Source organism: Mesocricetus auratus, unplaced genomic scaffold (assembly GCF_017639785.1).
Source record: "Mesocricetus auratus isolate SY011 unplaced genomic scaffold, BCM_Maur_2.0 Super-Scaffold_100022, whole genome shotgun sequence".
Taxonomy (NCBI): domain Eukaryota; kingdom Metazoa; phylum Chordata; class Mammalia; order Rodentia; family Cricetidae; genus Mesocricetus; species Mesocricetus auratus.
Window position 1 is genome coordinate 3596056 of NW_024429203.1, and position 24315 is coordinate 3620370.

The window sequence follows — 24315 nt, forward strand, 5'->3', positions numbered from 1 at the left end:
CTGTGAGCTTTTTCTTCGTAGCTCATAGATGCTTGTCTTGTTGTTCTTCACATGGTGGGAGGAAAAAGCAGTGTCTCTTGGGTCTGTTACAAAAAGACATTTTAGTGAGAGCTCCTGCATCCCCAACAAGCTAATCACTTCTCAAATCTATCTCTCACCTCTTAGTAAGATTGCTTGGTGCTACGTTTCAGTGTATGAGTTTTGTGGGAACACAAATCATGTAGACTGTAACAGTTGCAACTTCATGATAATCCTGAGGATACCTTGATTCCTTCCACCTACATCTTCCCTCTCACTAATGCTACCATGGGAGATGATGTCACTTGTTGTCTATGGCACAGCAGACCTAATGTCTAGAGTTCACCATGTTGTTCTGAAATAATCTTAACTCCATGTAAGCTCCACAAGGCAGCATGTGTCCACTATGGTAAACAGATAGCTTGTTGAATCTGTGAAGTTCATTGTGGAATCAAACTTTTATACAATTACTCTTCAAATTCATAATTCTTGGGGGCCTCCTGGTGTACCTGGAGGTATTTTTGTATGTCACATTTACTGGTCTTGTGGGAATCTTCCACTGCCCTGTGATTTAATTATCAGTGATAAGATAGAAATTGGAATATGCCTTGTCTCTGTCTTGCTTACATTGTACTTATTCTTGCTTCCCTATAGGTCAGCGGAAAGTATTTGACCTTCCTTTCGGGAGCTGCCTGTTTCGCAGTGATGTTTATGACAACGGGTCTTCATTTGTCTATGATAACTGCACAGTGTGCACTTGCAAGGTAAGGGGGCTCTAGGGGCTGTGGTGCTACCCAGTGGGCTTGGATTACAGTAGAATTGTAGGCAAATGTGGTAGCATTTTTTCATCGGGAGGAATCACTGCTGATGCTATTTGAAGAACATAATCCTATGCAAGGTCACAGAGAAGATCTGGAGGCTGTCCTAAGCATTATTTATAGTTAGACAAATACAAATGTGTCTGTTGTAGGGCTCCACCTATCTGAAATGAATTCTAACAATGAAAATAACTTCAATTGTATTCAAGAGAAGAAAAAGGCATGTCTTTATATTTCACTACAGAGGTGAATCTGATCCATGTCAAAGCCCATGAATATTCTCATGAAGTGATGGTTTGCACGATCCTGTGCTAAACGTACAACTCCCTTTATATACACTGCTTTATGTAAACACTCAGAGCACCTCCTTGTGAGTTTAGTCTCCATGCCCACAGCTTCACATCTATACTGAAATCTCATAGGCCACAACTTTCTCCTGTTAACTGAAACTGAGGCTTTCCTGAAACATGTCACCTTCCCAGTTCTCTTGATTGAGGGACAGCCTATCAGCCCACAAATGGGAGCTAGTTATGTTAGCATTTACATCACTCTGCATCTTAAGACATCTTTGAGGCATAATCAGGCAACGTGTCCCAGTATTCTAGTTAGAATACTAGAATGAATACTTGTCCTGAAAGTGATGGTCTTATCACAATATGAGTTTGTGGACATCTTTGGGTCAGCCATGACTTAATTACTGTTCTATTGCTGTGAAGAGACACCATGGACTAAAGCAACTCATAAAAGCATTTAATTGCAGACTTACTTACAGTTTCAGAGGATAAGTCCACTAACATCATTGTGGAAGCATGGCGTTGGAGAAGACTCAGGCAACTCTTATAAAAGCATTTAATTGCAGACTTACTTACAGTTTCAGAGGATAAGTCCACTAACATTATTGTGGAAGCATGGTGTTGGAGAAGTAGCTGAAAGTTTTACAAACTGATCTCCGGGTGACAGGGGTGGGGGAGACTGGGCCTGGCAGGGAGTTTTAAACCTCAAAGCCCACCCTGCCAGCGAATACTTCCTCCAGTAAGGACATGCCCCCTAACCTTTATTATTTTTCTTAAATGGTTCATCAACCTAGGACTAAGTATGAAAATATATGAGCCTTGTAGGAGGGAGGGTGCTCCCATTCAAGCCACAAAAGGTGGCATTTATTGTGATGACCAATATCCCTTTCTGTCTGTGGGGTTTCCCCCTCCAACAGCCTCATCCTTTGTTCTTCCTAATTTCTAGGGAAGGTGCAGGAACCTCTGTTTATGTAGAGAGTGAAAGAAAGAAGGGCAGGAAAAAGGAGATGTGCTGGCCGATCTGGGAGTTCTTGTCTCATTGAGGATGTACATTAAGCATGAAGTTGTAGGCCAGTAGAAGTAAGACTGGGAATGTTCTATGCCCTCATCTGCTACAGATGTTAGTCAGGAGACCAGTTTTGAAGTGGATGAAGTGTTTATTGCACCATACTAAAGCACGGTGCTGGGAGAGTACAACAGAGAGAGCCTTTGTGGGTTGTTAAAGGAGGGCTGAGAAGGATGCCTAGGTGGGGTGAAAGTCATTTCCAATTTCTAGTCTGCCTTTGGGCCTCCAGGACTCTACAATCGTGTGTAAGAAGAAATGCTCCCAGCCTGGTATCTGTGACAATGATGGAGGTGCCTGTTGTGAAGAGTGTCTCCTACGAGTGCCCCCAGATGATGTCAAAGTATGCAAGTTTGGTAGCAAGATTTTCAGGGTATGTATGCAATAAACTGTAACAAGTGTGGGGAGCTGTGGGAGTCATTAGTTCCAGACATAACACAGATTAGAGTTTTATGTAATCTATACATTTAAAAACAGACATGTATATTTGATATATTAATTTACGTGTGTGTGTGTGTGTATGTGTGTGTATGTGCACGCTCTAAAATCAAGGACATGGAAGATTCCAAATGTGTCAGTGTTATTGCTCTTTCTATATGTGATCAGCCAATGCCTGAAGTTCAGCTGAGCATGCCACATGGGTGGCTGGTGTGTTTATGGTGACCAAATGCCTGACAGCATGCCATTTACTTGGGGATGCACAGTGAACCTTGTCCAGATCATGACCATGGCCAGATCCTGAAGGATCTATGATTAATTAGATGGTTTCAGCAGCATTCTACAGATTTCTTTAAACAAATGGCTCGCTTCAAGGTGTTCAGATGAGGATGCTTACTATGTAAGTAGCCAAGCTTAAATTTGAGAGTCCAACTCCACAGTACTCAAACACTTGCTTACTGGCCATTCAACTCTACCTGGAGTGTGCTCTACCTTTTTTTTTCTGGTGATCTTAAGTGGGATAGTAATTACTTAACTTCAGGAAGCAAGTGTTGGCTTTGTTCATGCTGTCTCCTCTCTCTTATCCAGAATGTTTTCCTTAAGCATGAATGAGATAGAAAGAGATAGAGATAGAGAGAGAGACAGACAGACAGACAGACAGACTCTGTATCAAAGACACGCTTGATGACAGTCATGAGCATCTAGACCCTTACCAGCACGTCAGATGCGGAGGCCTGCTCAGGCTTCCTATCCACTGACATGATCGAAGAGGGGTCTGGATTCTTAGGGAGCCTGCAAAACAGAAGACAGTGAATTAAGCCAATAGGAGGGGGTCATGTAGTAAGTTCTCAGAGACACTCATGCAAAATCCTTTGTTCAAAGCCATCACTTCTCCCTAGAGCACCAAGAAAAAATATGTTCCTCTCGTGATAGTGCTTTGGGCAAAACACCTTCAAATCACTTTATAAAAAGGCTTAAAGTACTTTACAGAGATTGTGGGCCCTGGGAATATTTGCTCATAGCACATTGGTAAGTTCAATGCCCTGTAAAGACAGATCCGGTTAGTTCTGTCTCTCTCTTGAAAGGAAGCAGAGGGTGGGCAGTCCTTAAAATAGCTTCAAAACTTGAAAAGTGAGAGGATGCACCGAAGATCTTGAATCCACAGGCCTGGGAAAGAATCCTTATTTTGCCTTTAGATCTGCCTGTTATCTGATCTTTCCAACTTCACGTACAGTATGTCCCTGCCTGATGTGTTCTGGCTCAGACCCGGACAACTGCACACTATAAATCCAATGAGCCCAATACATATACCAAGTAGCTTTCTAGCTAATAGTCTAATCTCAGAAATGCGTCCCCAAATGCTATCCTACGCTTTTGGAGGAGAGTGCTAGCCAGGCAGTGCATGTCTCTAGGAGTGGTCTGTCTGGGCTCTGTGCATTCAAATGGCTACTGACCAGGTACCTGCCTGGCCACTGAGAATTGTGTGAACAATTGCTGTTCTCTTCAAGACCTGGAGGGGGGGGGTTAGGGGCATGGCACAGCTTGGCTTATATCAACATACCTCAACATCTCAATTAATTATTATGCCTGAGACAGCAAATGTTTCAATCTCATTAAACAGAGGACAGTTAAGATTTTGTTCATGCATTGCGTGTATGAAAATCCATACTTCCTTGTCTTCCAGGGTGAAAGTAAAACAAAACAAAGCACATGAGAGGAGAGATGCAAACAGGACTTGGTTAGATAGAGGCATCCTCCGTATTTTGGAGCAAAACACGCAGTGCTTGGAATCCTCCCTAACTACTATGTTAAGTTGGTTACACATAGGTGCCCCGGAGTCACTTGGGCTAAGCTTGTGTGACTCAGGCAGGGTAGTCCTGCTCTTCTCAGTCTGGGAATCACAGCCCACTGACTCAGCTCCGGCAGCCCCCTGATAGCAGAATCCTGTGTTGTGTCCCTCAGGATGGAGAGATGTGGTCCTCAGTCAACTGTAGCATCTGTGCTTGTGTGAAGGGGAAGACAGAGTGTCGCAGGAAGCAATGCATTCCCATCAGCAGCTGCCCACAGGTATGTTGGGAATTCAGCTTTACTTTCCCATTACCTTCAGAAATGCACAGCCCGTGGCATTTTCTGAAAAGATAACCAGACAGTGCAAAAGCTTACATATACTCCGGTGGCTGAAGCCTCTGTGCAGCTTACTGGTTCCTTCTTACCATCCCCACCTGGAGTCAAGCCTGGTGTCAGAAAACTCTTTTCCAGTTCTTCCTGAAGTCTTCCTACTTTTGATTGACTTCCTGTGTGTATTTGTAAACACTTCGCTCTCTCTGCCTGGACCTTGTTTTCTGTTGTTGGGTTTTCTATTTAACGTCGTAACTACATTTACTCCCCCTTCTTTCTTTTTGTCTTTTTTCTCTCTCAAATCTCAGCTTTCTTCGCCTAGCCACGGTAATATGTGGTTGTTTAATAGTAAATTCCCCAGGAGGATTTCCTTGCTTTGCAGAAGCCCCAACTCCGCTGCAGAAAATTCCTCTCTAGCCCTGGACTCCACTGGAGCCCCACATGGAAATAGCGTCCTTCTGGAAATACCTCTTTTCAAAAGCCCACAGCCCAGGGCCCCGAATAAAGCCACCATTATCTTCTGAAGCCTGGGTTCCATTGAATCCACCTCAGCAACGTTAAACCTTTCAAGGCTTTGTACGTTTTGGGAAAATGTCAAACCTATTCAGTACCTTCTAGTGAATGAAGGAAACATATCCATATATTCAGAACATGTCCTCTATTCGCTGTTATAGAAAGCTTTTAATTTTATTCACATCTGTTATTATTATAAACAAAAAGTTGCTGTTTTTCCTTGAGTGCCAAATGAGGCACAAAAAAACAACAGCTGTTGCCGTTGCACAACTGAATGGGGGGGGCAAGGGTAAAAAAAAACCCCTAATTAGTCTTGCTTTAAAAAGCCTCAGACATAAAACTGAAAACTTCCCATAAAAGAAAAAAAAAGTAGGTACAATAAGCAGACTTGAACATGGGCTGCTTATAAATATTCATTGGGAAAAATGGAATCACATCATTTCTGCCAGTCCTCGGGGAACCCTCGCTGCTAATGAACTCTCCCAGCACATGTTAGTAATAATGGGCTTCCTTATTCTACAAGACAAAACCGGGGAGCAGTGCCAAGCTGGTGGCTCGTGTAACTGCCTGAGCAGGCCACTGTGCAGTTTCCAGTTTTGCTCCAGCTCTGCCACTTGTAGCTGGGTCCGTGGTTTCTGCTGGGAGGTCACAGCTCTGTTGCCTGCATCTCCCTTGTGATCTCTCTGTGTGTGCCCCACTCAGGCCAGGAATGTCCATCCCTCCCTGAAAGGCCTGTGCCTATCCTGTCCCCTCTGCAGATGCTTGCCAGGACCCTGGCTTTACTGTGTTCCCCACGACCATCTTTGTTTCTAGGCATCCCTCCAACCTGTGCTCCCCTTCCCCTTCTCAGAGCCAGCACAAGGTCTTTGGAGGATAGTTTAGCACTGCTATGAAATCCTTTAAAAAGAAAAGACAACAATTTAGTTCACCTTCCCTTCATTGATCGGGGAAAGTAAAAAAACAAACAAACAAACTAAAATTAGAAAACAAGAGTCTGTGTCTGCTGTTACACCCTTTCCAGTTACCATATCTTTTCTTTTTCTTTTTCTTTTCCTTCCCAGGAGGGGGTTGTGGTTGTATTTGCTGTATTCCCTCCTAGGTAATTCCCAAGGCTCTGGCAGTTCCAGTGAGATAGACCACTGTCTCCTCAATATCATCCATGTATACTGAGGTCTTTTCTGTGGTCATAGAAATATCCTCCCTCCCCCTAAGACTTCTCTGCTGCAGTAGGGACTGAATAGATCCTTCTTCCAGATGAGGCTACAGTGTGTCCAGTTTCCGGCTCATTACATACAACCCAGGCTGTCTGACTTCACAGTTTGTGCTTTATTCATCCCCACTAATTTACTTCACTTTCATTTTCTGAACATGGAAAATGGCAGTGTCTGCTGAGATACACATGTATGGAATCACCCAGTTGCACTTGGATAGAAACCTGGCTTCGAACTAGTGGGGCAGAGTGCCTCGGACCAGCCTCTGGGGAAATCGTTCCACGGGACAGGGGCTGATCTTCTTTGACTTTGTCCTTGAGAAATTAAATGAGATCTATGGCAGTGGTTCTCAACCTGAGGGTTGTGACCCCTTTGGGGGTTGAATGACCCTGCCACAGGGGTTGCATATTAGATACTTATAATTCATAACAGTAGGATATTAGTTATGAAGTAGCAATAAAAATAATCTCATGGCTGAGGGTTAGCGTGTCATGAGAAATTGTATTAAAGGTTGCAGCATTAGGAAGGTTGAGAACCACTGCCCTATGACGTTATAGAGTTTATTGTGTCATTATAGGCTTGGTTGATGAAGAAATGAGTGACACATTGCTTTAGGTCTTCAGTAGCAAAATGCCATTTGAAAACCAATGAGGTTATTAATTTTGCAAATATTCAAACCTGCTTTTCACACCACTCACCAGTCGTGGATGCACAGAGCTAAGCTGTGGGCTTCTGTCCCGGGCTTGGAACACCCCTCCCCCTCAGTGCACTTCCTTGTTTTCTGTAAAAGAGGGGTGGCATCACCTATATCAGTGTTGTCATGAATTTCATATGAGATGAAGCTTGTGGCACACGCAGCAGTCTGTACTGAATGTAGGCGACAATGAACGTCTCAAAGAACTGTAGCATAAAAATCTAATAAAAGAACATAGCCTACGGTGCTGCATGAAGTTTACATTTTGTTTCTATCACCCTGTGGGCACCAACTTCTTCACCTACAGAAGGAGATAGACTCAGCTCAGAAAGATTTTGCCATTCTTAGTAACGATGACTATAATATCATTAAGCCTTAAAGCGTTAGTTCATTAAATCCTCATAATCAGCCCAAGGTCACATACAAGAGTAGTTCCTTGAATATTAATCTGCTTCCACATTTCTTATTCCCTGTGATTAATCTCTGAGTCAGAGATAAGTAAAGGTCACTTTCTCTAACCCAGGCCTGCAGAGTATGCTTCCTTCTTTAAATGTCAGGCATTAGGGAAAGTGAAAAGCCGTTTTGCTTTTTCAGAGCAGTGATGGAAAATCACTCCATACTACAGAGTTCTCCGCTGCTTCGCCGGCTTTGATTGTAGAGCAGTGAGTTAGCAGAGTGATGCTAAAGAGGAAGAAGACTGACCAGTGTGATCTGCCATGCACTGTGTCCATAGCATGCAAGCTTGGGTGACAGGATCCAGGGGAGCTTTCCCAGCACAGCAGGCGGAAGGCTGGGCTAGTGTGGGCACAGTGGCAGTGGTTCCCATTTGTGTGTATATACGCTTGACCTTTACAAGGCTTGGTTTGGCTGTCAATGAGAAAGTTGTGTCCAGGCTTTCTCTGTCTTCCATGTGAGAAAAATCACACCATACTTTGAGATATCCTCTTTCTTAAGTGATAAAAACAGGAAAGCTTGTTGGAATGATTTTGCCTGGCCTGGGAACCTCTGATGCTTGAAAGTTCATTTTTGCTTGAAAATTCATTTTTGCTGCCATCGTCGCCATGAAGTTCAAGTACAGTCTGGGCTAATGTTGTTTTTTCTGGTATTAGATTTTAGAAAAGGAGAGTTCTCTTCAGCAGACTATTTTTTTAACATTAACCTTTGGTGTTTCTCTTTACTCCCCCCCCCAACCAGGGCAAAATTCTCAACAGAAAAGGATGCTGTCCTATTTGCACTGAAAGTAAGTTCATTCTTTGGAAAAACGTGTTGTTCATATTTGTTTGACGTTTTGTGGTGAGTAGGAAAACCTGGTGTGAATTTTCTGTAGACTTGAAGGTATGAGATGGTATAAGATGGACTGGTCCACTTTCTCACAGGCACCTGGAATCAGCTGTCATTCTTTCACAGAAGCTGGATTGAGACCAGTATGGAAATCTCCACCATAATCTGCTGTTAGGAGAACCCAGGAAGACAAATGGCTAGATGGAATCTTAAAGAACAGATAACTTAATGCACATTTGGAACTGCTAATAGCATTTGCAGTGCTTGGGGCTAGGATAATGATGCCCAGGAAGACCAGACATCCATAAACCTAGGGATTTACTTCCTCTCTTTATACCATCAAACAACTGCACTTCCTCCTTCCTTCTCTACCCCGTCACCCTTCTCCTGGGCACAATGCTGAAGGCAGTGGGTTTTCACCCTGACACTTTTAGCTGAGTTCTTGAAGGGTGTGTCTAAAAGCCTTGAAGTCTGAGAGCCATCTGCAGCTGCTCTGCTCGTCTTAGGGGCAGAGCATTGTGCCAGGCCTCACATCAGCTGCATATGGGGACTTTCACCTACATCTACTAGAAAATCACTGTGTTAGTCCTGAAATACACCTGGCTTAGAGACAACCTTCTGATGGAAATAGTGGTGCTAGAAATACATTGTCACATTATCCCTGATGCATGGTGGCAGTATGAGCAGAGCCAGGAAATTGATTAGAAACTGTTTTATGAGGCTGAGAGAAGTGGACATTCATGCATTTGGAAGCAGCTTTCATTTGGAAACAGGTTTGATGCTTTTATTTATCTGAAACCGGAGTTTATATTGCTCAAGGAATCCTGGTTTTCCCTCTTTTAGCTATTTAATGTCCTCCAATGGCATATACATAAATATATGTCAGTTTCTACCTACACGAAGTTATACTTGAAAAACTGCTGTATGTTAATATATAATGTTAATGCTAAGTATATATCACCCGTGTCTAATAGATATTATTATTTTTAAAGATAGAGAGCCATGAAACTTTACGATGGATGAAACTGCTTATTGAATTAGCAAAAAAATGAGTTATATATTTAATAAAAGAACTTTCCTTTGAAGATAATGAAGTCATAAACTAGCTCAAAGGAAGCTGATGATGCATGACAGTAGACTCAGAAATTAATGCAGAAAGGAGCAGCAGCTATGATTAACACATGGGCGATTCAAAAGCACGTGTGTGAATTGTCCCCTTAGCTTCCAGAGACTCTTTATGTATGGCTGATTCAGAGGCCGCCTTCAGCTTCCTTCCCTTCTGTGTGAACAGTCTCCATGCTGCTCTGATAGCATTGTGTTTGCATTTCTCTGTAGTGCAGATAATGAAGCAGAGAGACTAGATGGAGGACAGACAGGCCTCCCAGGGACTCCTGTTGATTTGCCGCTCACCTCTTCCGTTTGCACGACACAGATGTGTTACATCTCCTGCTTCTCTTGGGATCAGCCTCCTGAGAACATGGAGTTTGCACAGAAACAATCCAAATCTGGAATTACTACCCTAATTCTTTTTTGTTTGTCTTTGTTTTTCAAGACAGGGTTTCTCTGTGTAACAGCTCTGGTTGTCCTGGAATTCTCTCTGTAGACCGGGTCCAACTCGAACTTACAGAGATCCACCTGCCTCTGCCTCCTGAGTGCTGGGATTTCAGGCGTGTGCCACCACCGCCCTAATTTCTAAGAGCCAAAATGATGATTGCTGACACATTTGCTAGTAAAACTAGATTCTGTTAGTTTATCCATTATGATCTGGCCTCTCCATGTCTAGAAGTCTGGTGACTTATAAAGAAATGAAAAGAGGAAAAGAGAAGACAAAGGAAGAGAATTTTGTAATCAGTCATATCAAGTGCTGTGCTATGTGACGCATCTGATGATCCGTCTCTTCCATCACCCAGGGAGACAACTAGGGAAAGCCACCCAGCTGGAGGGGCACAGGGAGGCCACAGGCTGCACCTGCACCTGCAGGTCCGAGCTGGAAGCATGCAGGCATGCGGTTCTCGGCCCAAGTCTGCATTATATCATCAAATGGCTATTTCTCAATTTCCCCTGGTGTTCTTTCCATCTGTTTACCCTGCCTGCTCTCCAGCAGTTCTTCCGTCACTGCTGTAAAACACATTCTCCTCGGCGAGGCTCATTTGTTCAGAGTCAGTTAAGAGATGGGATAGCTTCCAATTTTTTGTAAGCAATGCCCAGCTTTCCATACGGCATCCAGGTAGACTTTTCCTGATGTCCCTTAGCTAGGGCCCGAAGACCTCCTACTTTGAAATTCCTTTGTTATTATGTCTAAGATGTGGAATAAGCCTTTGGGCTCATTATTTCCTCCTCTTATTAGTTATAAAACTCTTCTGGCATACAGGTTTCTAGAATGAAAAGTCAAGGCCAAAACATCAAGCTAAGGCTAGTGTTTTCTAAGACTAGAAAGCTCCAGGGTTTTCCACTTTTGTTTTATTGACAGTCTCCCTGTCAGCTTTGTTTTAGGAATGTCCTGTGTATCACAGAGCATTAAGCAATAACCCTTTCCTCAAAGTGACAAGTGTCTCTAGACATTGTCAAATGCCCCTTGAGATCAACCAGTGATACTCCAAGCAGGGACAGCTGCCCCGTTGAATGCAGAGAGGAACACCTGTGGGGCTAGCAACAATGACTGCCTGTCAGTACCTGCTGATTCAGCACAGTGGAAGAGAAGAATTAAGTTGCCCTTCTGCTAGCCTAAAATCAAAAGGCCAGTGCCTCTGGGTTTATTGAATATGTTTTTATGTTTTAATTCCCTGAGCTTAAAAATAGTTATGAAGACACAACCTGATTGCTTAAAGATTGCTGCCATTGTTTTTCATTGCTCAGAAATGGGAACTAAAATGCAAGCCACATTTCACAGCACGCACAAGTTTATTTCTCTTTTCACTGTATATGATCACACTTACATTTTAATTATTCAACATATGCATGTGTATATTCTGTATTTTAATATATTCTGCAATGAGTCAAGACTATATACCTACATAAATGCATTCATATATATATGCATACATATATATATAAGAGAAATTGATTACATCTCTCAAATACTGAAAGATACATTTTGATTGTAGATGTTAAATGAATGATGGGTTATTTCTAGCTGTGTTGGCACCTCATTGATGCTTTGACTCTCACTAAAATCCTACAGAATTTCTTCCTGCCTGGCATTGTCAAGGTCTTAGTAGAGTTTGAGATCTTTTTCCCAGCAAAGAGGAAACAAAATAAGTGTTTTTCCAGTTCTTGTCTGCATGTGTCAATTACAATGCAAGTTGATTGTTATGTAGGTAGGAAGTGGCCACGAGGACAACAATGGGTAAGGTTGATCTGAAGAGACAATGGGGATTCTACTCACATGGGAGTCCCCTTAGAAACAGGCCCCAGCAAAGTCTAAAAAGCAAAGTTGCCTCTTAATAACTCAAGACATACCATTTTCCCTTCCAACAGAAAGAATTGAATTTGGTTTGGATGATTTACTTAAAGTAAAATATTTGAAGTGAGCTAAACAAACTCCATAAAACTTTTGGCGAAAGCAATTTCTTGCCAAGGTATGAGGCTGTAGCTGGAAGGCAGTCTCTCTTTGCTTGGCTGAGTGTCATGTGACCATGAATTAGGTGCCAGGAAGCATCAGAACTCAGGAGGGCCACTCTGCTATTCCTGTAGCATTTGGTTTATGTGAGATTCTCGTTTATATTGTGCTGGCAAATAGTGGGGAGGATCTTGACCTCACCAACCCACAGAGACCAGAATCAGATAAATTCTATGCTGGCAGCAGATCTGTTTTCAAACTTGGAAATAATACTTGAGTGTCAAAGTTTTCACTGATAAGCAAGGTGTGTGTGGGTGTGTGGAGGAAGGTGGGGGTGGTGAGCGATTGTTTATGAGAGAAGTTAATCTCTTAATCAGAGGCATCCAAAGGCATCAGGACATGGTCACCCACCCCCAGCTCTCACACATTACTTAAATCCTTCACTTACCTCATACTCAGCCTGAGGCACCTCCAACCCAAAATGCAGGCATGTGATTTGTAACACTGAGGCTGGCAGGGTCTACTGAACACATATATACATAGATTGAAATAACCTCAGCCACATATCCCATAAGTCACAGGAAATACTGAATTTCTGCAGCTCAGGGTGCCAGGAGGTACATAGTTGCCAGGTGCTTCTTTAACCCCGCTCCAAGGGGTTAATTTCTAGCTGCGTGAAGGTCATTGGACCTGCAATAGTTCATAATGGGCCCTGGGCCTGCTGCCTGTACCCACCACAGCTCAATGCAGAAATCGCCCCATCTGGTTTTGTTGGCAAGTCTCTCTTCCCTAAGCCCATTGGATGCCTGGTGACTTTTTATATGTCCCAGTAAACAGAGTGAGTGTAGGAGGGCAAACAGGACAATGAGTTTCCTTTCCAGGGGAGGTAGGGACCAGGATGCATGATGAAAGTGTGATCTTGGAGCCTAGCATATGAAATGTCTCCTCCAAGAGAGGAGTAATTCTGTAGTTGAGCAAGGGTTCTTGCCTCTGGGACTCCAGTTCTCTTGGTCCTTGGAGTTTGTCCTCACCCCAGGCAAGCAAGGAAATTGGACACCAGGCTCTGCAGTGTTGATTTTAGCCCTGCCAGGGAGGTGTTAAGCTTAGTAGCCACTGAAGTTTCTGCTAATGCATGCGGAGCTCTGACACTTTCTGAAGCCCGGCTGGCATGCTGGGGGAAAGTGAAGCCCCATATGCCAGCAGTGGTCCAGTGGAGAGCCCACCCAAGAGGAGCGGTGGGGAAATGAGGTCTTCCCTTTGCTCTGCTGTTCTATAGATCGTACCACTTTAAGTTGTCGTCCTACAAATTTGCAGAGTTGAGGGATGGGATTGAAATCATTCTCTAAGAACCAGATGATCTTTGACCTCCTTGTCACTTTCTAGGGTGAACTGGGCAGTAATGCTTCTAGACTAATAGCACATCCAGGAAACAGACGGGGGTGGCATACTGACACTAGGTGTAAGGGTTAGTACTTGACAAGGACTCAGTAATTTAGTAATTGATTAGTAAACTGTGACCACCATCATCATCAGGGTCAGCATCCCTAGCCAGCAGAACCATCGATAGCAGTGGCAGTAGCCAACATTTATTTATCATCATCTGCTATATATCAAAACACTGTCATGGTTGTCCCACTTGATTTCATATCAGTCTCACAGCTATCTTTTGGCCAAGTAATGTTATTAGTTTCAGTTTTACAGCCAGGGCACTGAGGCTTAGAGATGGAGCCTGAGTCTCCCCTGTGCTGTCTGGCTCCAGGGGCTGGGCTGGAGTCCTTGTGCTTGGCTTCCTTATCATTTAGAGTTTGATAAATAGTTATAACTAAGAAGGGGAAGGGAGGTTTGGGAATTTTATAGTCTCTGGGAGTTATAGATTAGAAAAGAAATCCTAAGAAAGCTCTCTAATTTAATAGCGTTTCTCTCTTCTACCCTAGCCTGGGAGAAAGGGATATTCTAGCCCCAGGCTTTCTTCTATTTTATGATTGCTCCCCCTGTCTGCACAAGGCAGAGTGCTGTTTGTGCCCTGAGTTTACTTTTCTGTGTCTACTCCTAGTTCCAGTCCCTCTCCTCCACCTCTACCATGGCAACACAGAGGGGGATATTTATGCAGTCAAATGAACGTCATGCTGAATTTTTGTGTAACTAAGTAAATACATACATATATATGCACATATGTGTAAATATTCTATATAGTTTTAAACTGGAAAGAACTCCGCAAATAATTGATAGTAGACTTGAAAAAACAAGCAATGTTGCTTACAAAGTTTCACTTGAATTCATTACTAATTTAGTTCCATGAAATTACATGCATCTGGGGACCTTCTATTTGGAGTCTTCCCTTCTAGTCCTCAGTCAAGTAAACCGAGGCTCACAAGAATCCCAAGTAGGAGAGCTGGGACAAGACCCATATATTTTTCAAACATCCCAATATAGTAGTCAGTCTAGAAGCCTCCTTGGAGTTTGCTGTGGAAATATGGTTTATTCTTGTTGTTTGTTTGTTTTTTATATTTTATTTGTAAGTAATACAGTATTATTAAATCATTCCATTAAACATTACATTCTTATCTACATATACATTAATATATTTTTCCTGTGGAAATACATATAAATTGTTACGGCCACACTGCCATCCCAAATCTCTAAAGAAATGTAAGCAGCCAGTTGTGGCTAAGTATACTGGAGCCCTAAGCTTAGTGAGGACACCAAAGGGCTTGAATAAGCCAAGCACCAGGCTGCACCTGAAAAACATGCTTCCTGGAGTGCTCTGAACGCTCCATCACTCTGAGGTCACATCTCCTACAAGTGAAATAAGATCAGCCAAACTGAGATTCTGCCTGTGCAATCCATCATGCTGCGGTGGGGTAGGTATTCTAGTACATTCAGTCCACACGTTCTGCTACTTAATTTTCAGGATGATCCTGCCAAGTAGAAGCTGCTATCTATTCCATCTTCCAAGTAAAGGCATTTGAAGGTCAGAAAAGTTAAACAGAGAGAGGTCGGATAATACTGTAATCTGTGACTCTAAACTTTAAGCATACCTCTGTGTTCTCTCTTGACTGTGTGTTGATTCATTTTGGGATTTGCCTCCAAATACATCAAGATTTACCAGTTTCCATCTCGTACACATGACAGAGAGTTCTATTTGCAATCCATTGTGTCCACTCACCTTTAGAAACAATTTGTTTGTGAAGTTACCCTAACTTCTGTGGTCTCTTGAGTATTGCAGCTCTCACTATTACAGAGATAAGAAGAAACGACTCACTGTATACAATTGATATGCAATTCATCTTACACATGCTCTCCACCCTGGTCACTGTTTCTTCGTTTGCTGGGCCAGGGTGTCTGTCTTTAGTGCATACATCTGTGCTTTTGACTTCTTGCCTCCTCTTGTACACATCCATAGACACCCCCACATTCATCCTTTCTCATACTGGTTTCTGAATTGTCCAAACTTTGAATTCTTTAAACAGTATTTTTACTAATTCTCTGAGAATTCCATACAGTGTATCTTGAGTATATTCATTTCTCAACTCCTCTCATAACAAAGCAATTCCTTTTCTTTCTTTCTTTCTTTTTTTTGTTTTGTTTGTTTTTGGAGACAGGGTTTCTCTGTGGCTTTGGAAGCCGTCCTGGAACTAGCTCCTGTAGACCAGGTTGGCCTCGAACTCACAGAGATCCACCTGCCTCTGCTGCTGGGATTAAAGGCGTGAGCCACCACCGCCCGGCTACAAAGCAATTCCTTATACTCCAATCCTTTCCTACGCAAACCTTGAACTTGAATTTAACCTTCTTCTTCTTCTTCTTCTTCTTCTTCTTCTTCTTCTTCTTCTTCTTCTTCTTCTTCTTCTTCTTCTTCTTCTTCTTCTCCTTCTCCTCCTCCTCCTCCTCCTCTTCCTTGTCCTCCTTCTTCTCCTCCCCCTTATCTTCTTCTTCTTCCTCATTCACTTCACCCCTACTAACACCAGTTTGTGTTGATCAACTAGTCTTGGGAGTAGGGCCTTTCCTGGAGTGTCCTGAACATATCAGGGGCAGGGGTCATATCATAAAAACCCAAAACAAATACTGACCTTTCTTCTTCCAGCAGCTACCAAATGCCAATTTTATCTGTCTTGAGCTTGTCTTTATAGGTCTTGTGTCATATGAACTGTTGTGCGTTCATATGTAGAATTTACCTGTTGTGTCTGGAAAACACTATTTCTATCTACCAGCCCCCGTCTCTTGCAATTGTCATCACCTCTCTTCCACAAAGCTCCGAGTCTTGTGTGTACATGTGATATATTTGTCCCATTTAGGACTGGGTACTTTGGAGTTGTTTATTCTCTACATGTTGACCAGTTGTGTGTCTCGATGTTATTGCCATCTACTGCTGAAGGAAGCCTCTTATGAGAGTTGAGAGATGGTCATCTATGGGTGTAGAATGGCATTAGAAATCATTTAATACTGTGTCCATTTAGTGAAATGAAGGTCTTGTATTTTCCCCTAGAGCCTATGACCTGTCTAGCCACAGATTCTTGGCTCCTTTAACAATGGCAAGTTTTGGTTCTATCTCATTAAACAAGCTTCGTATCCAAATCCAGAAAGTGATTGATTACCCCTATGATGTCTGTGCTACTATGCTGTCTGGTTAGTTTTGTAGTTTCCAGAGTTTACAGGTGGGCAGGATGGTTACTTTGCTCCTATTGTATAATACTTGACAGCACCATGAAAAGTAGTCACCATGGATAAAGTACCAGCCTCTCTTCTCCATGCTCTCTGAGTTCAATAGTAAACCTTAGCTTCTAGCCTTCCAGGGGAATAATTCTCCTTGTAAGGACTGCATTTGAATTTCATTAACAGTTGCTACCTTTGACTCACCAGATTATCTGCATTAGGAGTTGGTTGGAGGGGCTAGTGGCTGCTTCCAAGCCCTATTTATTGACTAAATCCTGGCCTCCACATTCTCCCAGCTGTGCAGGTTTGGAGACTGAACGTTGTTTCTCATATTTCTGGCGTTTCTCTCCCCTGTTGCTAATCAGTCATCAAGTCTAGTTGATTGCCTCTTTATGCTGTTTTTCTAATAAATAATTTCCTTTTTATTCCCATGACAGCTGTACCCTCATCCTGTTGTTTTCTGCTAACCCCCATCGCCTTCCTTTCCGTCCTTTATGTACACCAGTTCAGAACCCAAAATCATCCTTCATGAAACTCCAGACCTTCTTCCTTCACTGCTGAGGTTTCCAAGGCTTATGTTGTAAAAGCCTAGAGCTGAGGAATAGCCCTGAGTAATACCTTCAAGACAGATCTTCCAATTGCCTATGCTAAGGAATACTGGGTAAAGTAGACTTACACACACTTCCTTGCTGCAGAACTCCTTGGGGGCTTTGCTGTGGCACTGGGCCCTGTAAGCTTTCAGGAGGGTGAGACAGTACAGTGCACCCCCACCATGGCCTTACAGAGCTTTTAAAGTTTTACTGTGGCAATCCAGCAGGTGGGATTGATGTTTTGTAGGAAACACATTAAGAAATGTTGGTTCTTTGGAATATATTTAAACTTCTCAGACTGGCAACGAATGAATCTCAGGCCAACTTATTTACAGAGTGTGAGTGTCTCATGTCCCCTGAAGCAAGTCCTTGCTGCAGACAGATCTGTCTCTGCTCTTCTTGCACAGGCTGCTTCCTTCCTGTGTTTGTGGTTTACTGGCATGCTTCCTGGACTAGACAGCTAACTCCATTCTGGTCCCTAATCTACATTGTGTATGTCTTTTATGGATGGACTCAACTCATTGTATTTTTACCAGCTCTGCTCTTTACAGTCTCTCTCACAATAAGAAAAGTGATGGTCACTATATGTGGGCAGCTCTAATCTTGGTATCTTTTCAGGGAATCTGCAATGCTTTAGATAAACAAACCTACATCACAGAGGGAGCTTGGGCCTGCTCTTTTAGCCACCGAATGGCAAGGTTAGGTGGGGTTTCAAATGCAGGACTCTTCCAAGGTCCTTAGTGCTTTAATTTTGTAGACTAAATTAATTTAGAGGGGTGAAGTGCATCTCCTCGATTCAGATGCACAGCTCTGCTATAAAGAGAACCATCTAAAGAGAAAGGACACTGCAGGAGTAGCAAGGATGTATTCTACAACAAGCTTATATGAAAACTTTTGAGGGTAGAGTGCATTTTTTAGCTTGGTGATTTATCTTCAACTGTGGTTTGTTGGTGTAGTGATCTTAGTTATGTAGCAGACTTCCACAAATATATGATGTGAAATAAACAGTTACTTAGTGAAGAAAAAAGAAAGCAACTTCGTGTATTTCCTACATTCAGGAAAATAGAGATAAAACAGTGAAATATACCTTAAATTTGAGACCCTGGAGTTGGGGAGATGAAATAGAGACACATTCAAACAGGATATTCAGGCAGTGAATTTTATAACTTACTTCTAAATAGATATTGTTAATCTGGAATTCAGGCAGTCCTGGGAGGTCATTGACCATCTTTAAGAACCTCTGCTTCCTGGAGGCTTTTTCCTGGGAACAGCTTCTTCACATTCCTGGAGGCATCAGCAACATCTACCAGAATGCTACAGTGTGTGCTATCAGTAGAACCATGAGTTGGGAAGGCACTGGTCTTGGACCACAGAGACGAGCTCGTATGCTGTTAGCTGAGTGACTCTGACCTCTAACATGTGTAAGATAATTAGTGGTATTAAGTCATGATTTTTGTGGGAATTTGCTACAGCATCCACTGGAAACTAGTAACTTAGCATACTTGAAACATCTAGTACAAACTGCTTGTGTCAGGCGCCATGCCAAGGGTGCTGCCTTCTGTATGTAATGTCTCATTCCAGCCTTACCATGTCTCCATACATCATGCTGTATTATATTAACTCCTCAACAGTGATATTCAGCTGCCTGTGATCCACAGTCACTCAGCTAACAGCACTACCATCTAGTCTCTGTGGTCCAAGACCAGCGCCTTTACAGTAAAGTTTGAGGAAGAACACATCCTTACAGACATCCAGGTGCCACCTGGTGGAGCATCTGTTGGCTCTCAAGTGCCTGTGGGCTAGCAGCTGTCACTAACACCTTGTGCAAGGCCAGAGCTCTTTCATGTAGAAGATACCCAGGGCCTGCTTTTCACCAGACCCTTTCACGGTCCAGAAGTCACATCAGAAAATAGTAGCTGGCTCGTGTCTCAGACAGTATTTCTAATGCCAGCCTTTCCTGCTTCTTGCCCAAGACTTGGCATGGCAGTGACTCTCACCCTCCTAAGGTCCCAGAAGCTTAGCATGACCCCGTGATCCAGAGCCTTGCAGGACCTGTTTCCCTGAAGTTTGTGCTGAGAAAGGTTTAAAGCCATGTTTATGTGCCTTATGCCCTGTGGTTAGGACGCCCCTCAGGAAATGTGTTGATCCCCATGCAAGGTGCTGGAGAGACCTCCCTCTCTGCAGCAGTAATGGACTGAGGCGGAAAATTCCCTTCTGGGTTTTCAAAGAAAAACATACTTGAATGACTGCGGAAATCTTATGACATGTTAAGTGAAATATAGGAGATAAAATTTCATGTACAGGATTGTTTCAACTCTGAAAATAAACACACACCACACACCTAGAACTGCAGACACTGCTTACTTGGTGACAGAACATGAAGGGGCTTTTGTTTCTTTCCAGCAGTTTTCCTGCTTTGTTTTGTTGTTTGTTGGAAAGGGCTAGATTAGTCTACCCAGTTTCTCTTGTTTGTGTCTCTGTGCCTGGGAGTCTAGTGTTCTCACCTAACAGTCTTTGACAGATGTTTTGAGAACACTGCTCCCAGAGAAAAGGCATTTCATTAAAATAGGTATGTCCAGGGGAAAATAAAACACTCTGAGGTAGTTAAGAGAAAAACATCAGAACCTCGTGTTTAGAGGTAGCAATCTTAATACGCGTGTTTTCATTAATGTGATATGTTGTGAGGAAGGAACTTTGGATCTTAAAGTCAATATTCCTTTCTGAAAGTGAACAAGAAATGTAAGTGTAGACAATATTAATATCATAAATAAGAACAAAGGGGCTGGAGAGATGGCTCGGTCAATAAAGGCTAAGCTCACAACCAAATATATAAATAAGAAAAAAGAAAAAGGATGCCATGTGTAATTCCATTTCCTAAGCAGAATTTTCAATATTTTAAAATGTTAAATATTTGAGTTTTTACCTTTTGATCTTTTTCTCTGGTCATGTGCATTTATTTACATATATTGAAAATAAAACAATAGCAATAAACACAGATGAAGATTTGACTTTAAGACTGTGAAACAATGTGCCACAGAGAGAAACTGAAATATCCATCTCTGGCCTTAGGCACGTTCAGACAAGTTATTTCCACAGTTCCCTCTGCTCTGTCCCCTAACCATTGAGCCAAGCTTTCCAGAAGAGTGTGACCAGACATCTGGACATCTTGGATTGCAGCACATTTGACTGGCTTTCCTGAAAATAGCCATGAGAGTGCAATGCTCACTTTTGTTCCCAAAGTGTTATCTGGATGATTCCTTCCTAGGCAGGCGGGTTTCTGCAACACTGGCAGTTTTACTCAGACATTCTACAGCACGTGTGTTAGCCCACTCCTCTGGGATGTGGCATGAGGACTTTTGGGTGCCAGGAAAAGGGGCCAAAGTTTCACAATGATTTCAGTTCATGATTCGAATGTTCCCACGTGTAACACATAATTCTCAAACCTCCTCATAGTCTTGAAATTTTTTTGGCTGTGTCTATATTGCAGTCACACAGGAAATCATACCAACTTCCAAACTCTTCTCTCCTACAAATTAAAGACTCTTAAAAAATATCTCTCCTGACAGGCCTATTCATACACAATTTCCACCTTCTGGGTCTCTTCTGGACATTCCTCATAGCTTCTTGTCCAGCCAAGAGCAAACTCCAGCTTCCTGAGGCCAGTTTGGGGTAGTCCAGTTTCTATTGTTTCTTTCGGGATTTGCTTTGTCACACAATTGGCTTTATCTATGAGTTGCCTACACTTCATTCTTAAAGTCAAAACAACAACAAAACTACAAAAACGGGGAAAAGTTTCATTTGTGGTTCTATCAAGAAGTAATGTTGCTTAGTGTGTGTGTGTATGTGTGTGTGAGAGAAAGAATGTGTGTGTGTGTGTGTGTGTGTGTGTGAGAGAGAGAGAGAGAGAGAGAGAGAGAGAGAGAGAGAGAGAGAGAGAGAGAGAGAGAGAGAGAGAGAGAATCAAATCAATCCTAGAATTGAAAACATAATCTGGGTGGTTTTTCACTTACCATGACAAAAATATTTCCTTCGTCCTAAGGATCATTCACAAATATTTCAAATATTTTCAATGACTAGATGACAGCCCATATTATGGTCTACTGTCAAGTGCCTAGCTGTTTGTCTAATGTTCAGAGACACTTTGTCATTTTTCTGAGGATGCCTCCATCATTAGTAGGCATGCAGAACTATGCTACCACAGGGAATGAACTTTTGACAAGTGTTAGTTACCAGTGCTTTGATTAATGATAATTTCATTGAAACTATGATCAGGACATCGAGAGAAGCCACAGTTGCTACTGGAGCCATAAAACAGTCACAAGAGAATGTAGTGCCAGATGTGGAAAGCCCCAGTCCCTGTTCACGCCTTTATGGCCACCCTTAGGAGAAGAATGCCAGCCCCTTTGGTATGTGAGTGTTTGGGCTTTCCTAATCTGAGGCCATGTCTCTCAACCCTGAGGGGTTAAGAGCATCAGTTGGTTCTGTCTAACTTGCTGAAGTAGGTGGGACTGAGAGCCTTAGAACTTAGCTCACAAACTTGAATTTGGTGCACAATGGAAGAGGGGAGTACTGAGTCTGAACTCTTGCTCTCCTGGGCTGCACCCTGCCTTCACTCTGTCAATTAACACACAAAGTTTTCATGCTAGCAATGGGTTCCACTAGTTAGAGAGTGAGGAACAGTGTGAGGAGGCAGGTTTGGCATCCACCCCGTTCAGCAAGGACTGAAAAATGCACTGTGGAGAAGTCAAGCAAGGGATGATCAGGTGGGGAGTTGGGTAGTGGGGAGCAATCCAGTGACTAGTAAAATTGGGGTCACAATGAAAACAGATAAGAGAAAAATAAGAAATCATTAGGAATGGATATTGAATTCAAGTATCACTGCCGAACTCATATACTTCTTCCATCCCCATGATGGTGTCTCATAGATATTCTTAAATATTCTTGTTCATTGAAATGTTTCTGTATTCCAGAAAATGTCATCTTTATTTCTGACAAAGATGGACAAAAATACAGATACATCCACTAATTTTGTAAATTCCAAATGTGTGTGATATGCGTGGCTTCCCAGAAGACTGGTGATGAGCTGTACCCTGAGCCAGCATTATTCTCCATCCATGGTGGAAGCACAAAGTGAACTTGACGTTGGTCCCATTGCTGTCTGTGGCTCATCTGGGCTCGGCTCTGACCTCTCACAGTCTGGGCCATTTCTTTCGGCCCTGAAGGTTCTAGAGCTTCACTTTATCCTTTGCTAACCATGTCTCAAATCCTGGGCCCATCATTTGTCCTGGTTGCTCTTGACTTGATAATTGTTCTGGTGTTGGCTGGAAATTGCTCTGCTTTTGCTTATGTTATTTTTCTTTTCATCTGAGACGAGGACTCATCATGTAGTCATGGCTGGCCTCTAGCTTGCCGTCTTCTTACCTCAGCCTCCGGAGTGCTGTGCTATCAGCATATGCCTAGCTGCCTTTCATTATTTGGGCCAATGTTGCTAAATTAATTTCCTGATGTTTTGTGCCTTGTTAGAAACAATAACAAATTATCCTGAAAACAAATCAATGGCAATTTTTATTTACAAAAATATTTATTTTTTATGTAACCACCAAGATGCCTCAGAGTACTAAACTTTGTTTTTATAAATATGAATTAATGGGGTTTCTAAGTGTGGAGTCTACTGGGCTAAATATCCTAAAGAATTTTCCAATTGACTTTTTTATTTAACTTTAGCTTTTGGCATGTGGATCAAAGTGTAAGAAACATGTCCTTGGAGCTAGAGAAATGGCTCAGTGGCTAGGAGCATGTACTGTAGAGATAGCTCAGTGGTTAAGAGCACTGACTGTTCTTCCAGAGAAGCCAGGTGCAATGTCCAGGAGCCACATGGCAGCTCACACCTGTCTGGAACTCCAGTTCCTGGCTCTGATACCCCCACACAGATATGCTTGCAGGAAAACATCAATAATATAAAATAAAAATAAATTGTTTTTAAAAAGAGTACACACTGCTCTTTTAGAGGACCCAGGGTCAGTTTGCAAGCACCTATATTGGGTCATTTACAATCCCCACCACTCCAGGTCCAGGGGATCCAGTAGCCTTTTCTTGCTTTTCCATCAACACGGTGCATGCATGTGCACACCATACCACGCACACAATAAGATAAAATCTCAAATTAAGAAATGTAACAATTTGTATTTCTTGTTTTCATGTGGTATAGTTTTGCTGCTATTTATTTATGTGCTTGATTTCTTGTTTATGTGGCTTATGGAGTAAGGCCTTAATGTAATTCCTTTACTCATGGAAGCATGCCAGGCTGCAGCATAGAGATGTTCTCAGAATTCTGACATATTAGAAATCATCTCTAAATGTGAACACACTAAAGGGGGTGTAAGAAAAACAAGCAAGCTTTTCATACCACTCAGCCAGTTTCAAACCTTGATTACTTTAATGAATCCCTCCCAGGCTTCTCACCTGGTGGATGCTCTCTAGGGATTTCTGGTTTCTCTGCATCACTGCCCTGGTTGTGACCCTGTTTTGATCTCTTTCGTTCACAGAGCCCGGCGTTTGCACAGTATTCGGAGATCCACACTACAACACTTTTGACGGACGGACATTTAACTTTCAGGGGACATGCCAGTATGTTTTGACAAAGGACTGCTCCTCCCCTGCCTCACCCTTTCAGGTGCTGGTGAAGAACGATGCACGGCGGACCCGTTCCTTCTCCTGGACCAAGTCTGTGGAGCTGGTGCTGGGTGACAGCACGGTCAGCCTGCAGCAGCACCTCACTGTGCGCTGGAACGGCTCCCGCATCGCGCTGCCGTGCCACACCCCCCACTTCCACATCGACCTGGATGGCTACCTCTTGAAAGTGACTACCAGAGCAGGTGGGCTTCCTCTGTGGCCTCCCTCTGGCCTTTATCCTGCTCACCATGCCAGCCGCAGCATCTTCTTGGAGAGTGCCTCCTTCCTGCACGGGGAATGAGTGGGTGGGGGGGGGACCAGCCTTGCCTCCTGCCCATCTGGGGGAGAGGCACATCCTGGAGAGGCTATGCAATAACCACGGTCATTTGTACCATGC

At 42.9% G+C, this 24315-nt stretch overlaps 1 protein-coding gene across 3 annotated transcripts in view; it reads left to right on the forward strand.

Moving 5' to 3' along the window:
* The window catches only part of Bmper (BMP binding endothelial regulator), a 251492-nt gene that overhangs the window by 145148 nt on the left and 82029 nt on the right, over window positions 1-24315 (forward strand). For all 3 annotated transcript variants that reach the window (XM_040729927.1, XM_040729928.1, XM_040729929.1), the window contains exons 8-12: window positions 673-782; window positions 2425-2565; window positions 4593-4697; window positions 8361-8406; window positions 23792-24121. In XM_040729927.1, the coding sequence (XP_040585861.1) occupies window positions 673-782; window positions 2425-2565; window positions 4593-4697; window positions 8361-8406; window positions 23792-24121 (732 nt within the window). The remainder of the gene's footprint in view (window positions 1-672; window positions 783-2424; window positions 2566-4592; window positions 4698-8360; window positions 8407-23791; window positions 24122-24315) is intronic.